At 36.7% G+C, this 7912-nt stretch overlaps 3 protein-coding genes across 3 annotated transcripts in view; 2 read left to right on the forward strand and 1 right to left on the reverse strand.

The window, feature by feature from the left end:
• The first annotated feature begins 45 nt into the window (after positions 1-45).
• LOC113211899 (oocyte zinc finger protein XlCOF6-like) lies at positions 46-3604 on the forward strand. Its single transcript, XM_052277350.1, has 3 exons — positions 46-157; positions 463-1179; positions 1274-3604. The coding sequence occupies exons 2-3, from the start codon at positions 477-479 to the stop codon at positions 2212-2214; spliced, it is 1644 nt and encodes a 547-aa protein (XP_052133310.1). The 5' UTR covers positions 46-157; positions 463-476; the 3' UTR covers positions 2215-3604.
• A 260-nt stretch (positions 3605-3864) lies between these two features.
• Positions 3865-7473, forward strand: LOC113211898 (exocyst complex component 3). Its single transcript, XM_026430424.2, has 12 exons — positions 3865-4223; positions 4320-4468; positions 4541-4736; positions 4827-5081; positions 5165-5317; positions 5445-5570; positions 5662-5844; positions 5943-6118; positions 6264-6534; positions 6601-6747; positions 6829-7026; positions 7119-7473. Exons 1-12 carry the CDS (start codon positions 4140-4142, stop codon positions 7395-7397), a joined length of 2217 nt encoding a protein of 738 aa, XP_026286209.1. The 5' UTR covers positions 3865-4139; the 3' UTR covers positions 7398-7473.
• Positions 7354-7912, reverse strand: part of LOC113211900 (dnaJ-like protein 60) — a 12143-nt gene continuing 11584 nt past the window's right edge. Inside the window, exon 5 of the mRNA XM_052277351.1 lies at positions 7354-7831. Coding sequence (XP_052133311.1) covers positions 7546-7831 — 286 coding nt within the window. The 3' untranslated portion in view covers positions 7354-7545. The remainder of the gene's footprint in view (positions 7832-7912) is intronic.

Consider the following 7912-nt stretch of genomic DNA (forward strand, 5'->3'; position numbering starts at 1 on the left):
AAGTCATCTGCAAAGGGGGTGGGGGTGGGGGCGATCCGTTGGGTGGAGGGGATAAACAGAACAAGAAGCCACAGCACAGACAGACCAGTAAACATGTCGGCGTTTGAAGAGAGCCGGGAGGTACCAGCATCGGTTTCATCATGACATGAGAGTTAAGGTGAGTTTGCTATTTTTACCCGAAAGAGCACTTAACAGTTCGGCCTCTTTATTTTGCGTTAGTTTTCGTCAACGTACGGAAAGTAAACCTCACTTCAAACTTTTTTTAAGGTTATAGGTTCATTGTTTTTTTTGTACTGTTTTCTTTCTAAATCTTGTACTTTTTGGTGCACCATATTTAAAAATGATATTTGCTTAACTATTTCTTTGTTTCAACCCGCTCAAATTTCTTAAAGTCTGGGAGAAAAATGTACAAATTTTAATTTGATGAACTGATTGATATTACACCCATTATGTTATTTCCAGATTTCTGAGAAATCATGTTGAACAATCCATGGATTTTGGGCGGAAGCCCAATGTCCCAAGTCAGCAACCAAATGGATGGCTTGGGAGGTTCTGGTCATATGGTGGTGCAAACTCAGAGTGTTAGTATAGCTTCCAGTGATGGCTCCGTTATTCACCAAACAAACACTTACGAGTCTTGGGTGACTGTCGCTGGTCCTCAGCCAATGAGCCTTGACTTACCTTGTGCTCGACAGCATTATTTTGGCTCTATTGACATGGGTGCATCACCTGCAATAACTTCAAGAGCTCCAGATACATTTTTAGCTCTGCCTGTTCCTGCCGAAAGTCTTTCCAGCACTGCCCCCTCTGTAGCAGTTGGAATTCAAGCTCCTTTTGTAGCTCACAATCAAGTTGAACCAGTCATGGCTGTACCTACACAGATGACTGTTGGCGATCCTCCATTAGTAGCTTCAGTTCAAAACCCAGCTGAAACATTTATTGCGGTGCCTGTTCCCCAAACATGTGATCAATTAGTTGCTGTGCCTGCTGTTCAAAATTTGTACAATCCCCTAGTAGGAACATCAGAAACATCAATACCTTTCAGCAACATTCAGACATCAACTCCTCAAGCTACGCAGACAAATAGTATGCCATCTTGGTATCTAGTGGTCCAGGATATTCCGGATGTACCACCAGAAGGAAATGGCATATCTGGACCTCCATCAGTTGTCAGGACAGGTTTGTTAACATCCCCCTCATTTGACCTCTTGTTCTATTGTATTTATTATGCTATCACTTTCTGTTAACAATAATATCAATATTTTTTTTCTAGATGATGACATGTTTTTGTGCATGAGGTGCAATTCAACATTTGAGAAAGTTTCTTGTATCAACTGGCATTTGCGAGAATGTAAAGGAAATGAATTAAAAGCAAATGTTGCTGCAACAAACAATGTGGGGTCTTCAACCACTATGGAAGTCAAGACTGTTCAGTGTTCACTTTGCGCAAGATTGTTTACTGCTGTCACCAGCACAACTACCCCATTTATTTGCTCAGATTGTAGCACAAGCACTGTGCCATATTCATTTTCATTTGGGGCACATCTTTTAAAGCAATACAAGTGCATGGAGTGTGATGACTGTTTTCAATTTGAATCTGAGCTTGAGGATCACCAGATTTCTCATCAATCTTCTGTGACAATCTGTGAGCTTCCAGATAATTACATTGAAGAAAATGGTAATGAAGAAGATGAGGTATCCGTTATAGCTGAACCAATGGTTGAGCCACCTGAGGACAATGATGAATCAGGATCATTTGAAACTGACTCTAGTGATGATGGTGAACCTGATCATAACTCTGAACATTGTGGTGAATGTGGAGTTTCATTTGGTTGTAGAGAATCACTTAATGTACATGCAAAATCTCATGGGGATATTCGTTCATATGGTTGTACAAAATGTGGCATCATTTGTGTAGGCAGATACTCTCTGAACAGGCATGTGTGGGCACACTCAAGAGAAGCTGAAGAAAAGGAAAATATAGCAGACAGTTGCTTTGAAGAACAAGAGGATAATACCAAAGATGGTGTGATAACTCAACCATTTGGATGTACTGAGTGTGGAATGCAATTTTCAGACAGTAATGATCTTAAAGAACATTGTGTTAGTCATTTGCGGTCAAAACCTTTCCTTTGCACACAATGTGGAGAAAAATTTGAAACTACCAGTTCTTTGGAGAGACATTGGGAAGCACACGCATTATTCATGAAATAAATGAATGAAATCAGGGTCCATTACTATTTTGTGTATTTGTGTCTTTATTTCAATTGAATAATTTTCTTAAGCATTAGTTGATGTAAAAACACACAAGGCTTACAGTATCAGTAGGTTAATAGCATTGTACTTATATTCTTTCTCCAAGGTCCAATTCAAGGCACATTTTTTATGCAGATGTAAGTGTGTGATATTAACAAATTTGATGCCATGTATCATCAGTAATTCCACTTTGACTCACAATTCATTGAATTTTAAATTATCCTCTGTTTTCTATCAAGATGCATTAAGTTTATTGTTCAAACAGTATTTGACTTTTTTCCTGTTTAGTCTTGGATTTTCCTGTGCTTCTAACTGAACAAATATGGATGAAAACATATTTCCCCTTTAAAAATAGATCTTATAAAATAGTCCTAGTTTTAGGTTTTACTTTAAAGTTTTATTGTTGACATGGTGATAAATAAGAAGCACTAATGACAGGGTTGGAAGTGTTTCATTTACACATTCTTTTTCTAGATTCTGTGATTAAACCATATCTCCAACCTTCATGTCAAAATGTTATGTATTGTATTTTTCTGATGTATTTTTGTAGTAAAATGTTCTATGTTTAATGCAGAGAGTAAAAATTGTAAGGTCAAACCCAACCCAGGTGACACTGTCATACGCCTATTCTGCTACTTTTTACTGAAATGTAAACCCTATGTATATTTTTATTGAGAGTATGTTATCTGCCCCAATATGAGTATGGTTTTCATATTTGGCCAATTAGAAAACTTGTTCTTATGAAGGAATCCATTTTATGCTTTTCTTTATGATCTCATGAAGATGACTGATGTGCAGCATGCACCTAAATATTTGTTACTTGAAGTCTGTTTTGCTTCCTCTATGGAACAAATTGCATTCTACAACTGGGTGTTGTACACAAATTTCCAAGAGAAGAAGTTGTCCCAGTGAGAAATGGTTTGCCAAAAATTGCAGCAAAATTGACTTGTTGCCAATTGGTTTCCAATGTGCATGGTTCAATATAATTTTGACAATTATTTCTCATTGGGGTGTGATAGGATGGGGAATAAATTTGTGTTATTATAGAGTCAAAAATATTATTGTAACGCTGGTCACCATTGGTGGACACTGCTGTGATCTACCATTGAATAAGTGTCTAATAAGTTTTTTGGCGCTCAGAGTTGTTAAATTAAACATTGTCGGCAATAACTTCATGTAGCTCTAGTCAATACCAACAAATTCTTGTTCAAGCCACAGATTAATAAAATTGGGTAATACGTGAATTCGTAAGAATTTGAATGTACATCATTATCGCGTTTTTAAGAGTGTTACTGATCTTCTGAACTGTAATTGAGGGTGAACTATTAAAAAAATGCTATTTTCATGACCTCTCATTGTTTCATTTTTGTTTGTCATGCAAACTCAATCATATCACTATTTTTTACGTATGGACGAGAGTGAGATAGACCTCTCAGATTCATAGCCTTGTCTTGAGAGCGGCGACCCGTACTGAAATCCATGACGGAAGTTATTGTTGAATCTTGAGAAATTTTGAATATGTGAAACATGTGAAACAATCCCAAGAATTTCTCCACGCATGCGCGCTCGCTTGTAAGTCTCTGCCAATAAGCTTACGATCCAATATCAGCACTACCTTATGTTTTTGTTGTTGTTTTCCCAGGGGGAAGGTGACAGGTTATAGGATAGGTTAACGAGGACTTTTATCTTTGTTAGGAGATTGAATTCCACATCTTGTTTGCTATCTTTAGTTGTTTGTTTGACCACATTTCATACTTTTTAAAAATGTTATCACTATGAAGTTGATATTATTGTCGTGGACTTTAACGCTCTAGCGTAGCTACGCCCCCAACAGTGAAACAAGAAGTCTATCATATTAGATCAGACGTCATAGAAGTTGTAAAATGGACAAGCTGGAAGCCGAAGCTAGAGCTACGGCAACAAAACATGTTATCAACATGTTGCAAAGACCAGGCCAGCTGGAAAAGGTTAGGTAGTCCTACTATATTCATTTTTGAGTGGGTTTCACGTTTCCTCCTCATTCAGTCATAGATTCTTTTCCTTACCTGTTCTCACAATTTTAGGTGGAGCAATATAAAAGGAGAGTATCAAGGAAAAAAGCTTCTGTTGAAGCAATGCTAAAAACTGCAATGCAAAGCCAACTTGATGGAGTGCGAGTAGGCCTAGATCAACTTCAAGTGTCATTGAGTGAAATAAAAGACATCAAAGATAGGTTTGTTTTATACCAGAACTACCTTACTTCCTTTTTCTTGAAAATATAACACTTCTAAAAATTCCATTCCAGTCTAAAGACAATGGACCAATTATTTTGTGAAGTACCCACCCTCTGTGAGAATCTTCAAGATGTGAAGGAAGAAAACAGTCGTCATTCCCAATATGTCACTGCAATGGAAAATCTGAAACACATTTTTACTGTTCCTGAATGTGTTGAGAAAACTAAGCAATGGATAAGTGAAGGAGACCTCTTACATGCAAGACAGGTAAATTCATCCTGCTTCTTTTCGTTGTTGTTTTTTCATTCGGATTTATTACAGTTAATGAAACTACTCTGAATTCTGTATGATTTCCAGAGCTTGACAGATCTTGAAAACTCGCGAGATGATTTGCTTTGGGAACTCCACAAGTCGCCAAACCAATCTGCTGCCGATTGTGTGCTGTTAGCTGCTTACTTTGAAGATGTGGAGGAATTGAGCAGTCTTTTAGAGAAACAAGTTCGTATTGTGCTGGGAAGAACACTAAACACCGTTAGGAAGGAACCTACTATTATTGTCACAGCACTCAGAATTGTAGAATGGCAAGAAATGCAAGATGAGTTTGCTGCTCAGGTATAATTACTGGATGATTGATTGATTGGTCACTTGTATGTCTGGGTTCTTTTTATTAAATGTTTTTATTTTGTTTAATTCAGAGAGAGAAACAAAGTGGTTTCAAGCCTCCAGGTCGACCAAAGCATTGGAGGAAGATGGCAATGGAAGTATTGGAACAATCAGTTTCTCAGCGTATTGAGGGGACTCATGTCGATGAAAGGGATACAAAAATGTGGCTTGTGCGGTATTTAGAGGTAAGAAATCAGATTGTCAAGGAAAAAATAGGTAGTGTATGAGACTTGTCAGACCAAATTATGAAATACAATTTTCAATTCTATCATAACATTGACGTACTTGAGATTAAAACTGTTTATGCCACAGCTTACGCGCCAACTCATTCTTGAGGACCTAAGAGTTGTAAAAACATTATGTGAACCATGCTTTCCTCCATCGTGGAACATTGTTGAAAAATATGTTGAGATGTATCATACCTGTCTTTCTAGGCATGTGAGTAGTCCCATGATGATGTGTGGACATCATGATCAACAAATTGAAAAATTGAATGACAACTCATTTTACAAACCTTTAAAATTATCAGCTCGAAGAACTTGTCCAAAGTGGATTAGAAGGAAATGAAATGGTTTCTATGCTTGCCTGGACTACTAATACCTATGCTGGACCAGAACTCATGCAAAATCCCGAGTTAAATTTTGACACATCACGCCTTGGGCCCTTGTTATCTGAAACTGCTGTCAACTCATTGCAAGAAAAATATTTGAAGGTTCAGATTCTTTTTAATTTTATCTCTCTGTTTAATATTAACCATTAATTATTTTGTGGTCTTATTTTATTTAATTGATTCATTAATTATCAATACAGGTGATGGAAAATAACTATCAGGAGTGGATGAGAAAAACTTTAGAAGCGGAACAGGCTGATTGGAGAGCTGGTGTTGCTCCAGAGGGAGATGAAACGGATGGATTCTTCCACACATCTGCTCCGGTCATAATCTTTCAAATGATTGATCAAAATCTTGTTGTCACTAAAATCATAAGGTATAATTTTGTTTAATTGATATTAGTGTACTGAAATGAGAAGTACATGAATCTATGATATAAAATCACTAGATTTTGTGGATTTATTTATCAATTTCTGATGTTCCTTCTCTCTGATTTATTGTTTCTGTTTTGTGTTTATAAGCCAGGAACTTACTCATCGTGCTCTTCTCCTATCAATGGATCAGGTGGCTCAGTATGGTCACCGTTATCGAGATGCCATCATTATGTTTAAAACTCGGCACTTTGAAGACCGTAGTCAAGTTCCATTCTTTACTCACTATATGATCACTATTGTAAACAACTGCCTTCGTTTTGTTGAGTTGGCACAATCATTAAAAGTGCAGTATTGGCGCCCAGGTGTCCATGATAGAGACTCGGCAACAAAACTTGATTTACTTTTAACCACATTCCAGGTGAGCACTTTTTATTCTACCTGAAACAATTTTGACTCCAACCTACAAGACTGTTTCTTGTTACAGAAACTTAGAAATGAAGCAGCTCAATTTTTATTGGATGAGGCATTTCTAGATTTAGACATTCACTTCAAAGATATTGCAACTCCAAAATGGCTCACCAGCTCAATACCTGTTGATACAATATGTGTGACACTTGAAGACTACTTTCAGGTATGTCAAACAACTTTTACTAGTTTAACATTTTTTTTGATAATGCCTAACAATTTAAATTTTTTTTGCCCACTAATGAAGGATTACGTACACCTCTGTGAAAAAAATTTTGAACTGGTTATAATAGAGGCTCAGAACAGTGTGGCAAGAAAATATTTAACCGCGCTTCTGCAGCGCAAACTTTCACTGAAAGAACTTGAGCAAAGACGCAAATTGGCAAAGAAGGTATCAGATGAAGCAGACCGACTAAAAGCTCTGTTTCGACGAGTAGCCCCCAAAGTAATTCATTTTAACAATCTAAAGCAAGGTGAAGGTTTTTTGTGTCATTTAATTTCCATTAACTCTTATATTTTTATCTGGGATACTTTCAGGTTCAATCTGAAGATTCTCCTTTGGATGCATTAAAAATATTGGTTGAGGTTATCCGTTCTGAAGATGCTGAAATGTTATCGTTGGACTTAATAACTGTAATTGAAAAGTATCCTGATATCACTGAAGACCACCTAAGCCGTTTTCTGTCCCTCAGGGGTGATATCACTCGTCAAGACATAAAAGAAAAGCTTGCGGATGTTATGAAAAATGATAGTCAAAGCAGAAAGAAACGACTCACAAGTCCTCCTAGTATATTTTCACAAATTAATTTATCATGAATTAGCTCATGTACATAGAAAGAACATATTATTCTGTTCATTTTCCATTAAAATAAATATATATTACTGTTCATAAGATTTTTGCATCATTTTTACAAATCAAAGTTTTGAATCCTTCTTTACTAAAAGGCTTTTCACTTAAAACCCATTATTTGATACCAGCTGGCTTCTTATCTTTGAGAGATTCCACAGATTCTCCCATCTTGGAATCAATTTCTTCAGATTGAGGAGTAGGTAATTTGGTCCTGATTAGAGCAGGCACCAAATGCATACCTATAGGTCCATGTCCCATCTCTTTGTAATAGGCAGCTCTTAACTTTTGAATATCAAATTCTTCTTGCTGTTTATCCATTGCATCTTTCAGTGCATGGAAAGAGGCTGAAGCTTTGTTATGTCTTTGCAATTCATCATTATAATTACGTCTGTATAACCATCTGCAGAAGGAAAGAAGGAAAAGTGCATAATTATTATTTAGAAGGAAAACAAAATAGTTATAACTTCTCACAGCTTGGTAA

Source organism: Frankliniella occidentalis, unplaced genomic scaffold, assembly GCF_000697945.3.
Source record: "Frankliniella occidentalis isolate FOCC.00 unplaced genomic scaffold, Focc_3.1 Scaffold10, whole genome shotgun sequence".
NCBI classification, from domain to species: domain Eukaryota; kingdom Metazoa; phylum Arthropoda; class Insecta; order Thysanoptera; family Thripidae; genus Frankliniella; species Frankliniella occidentalis.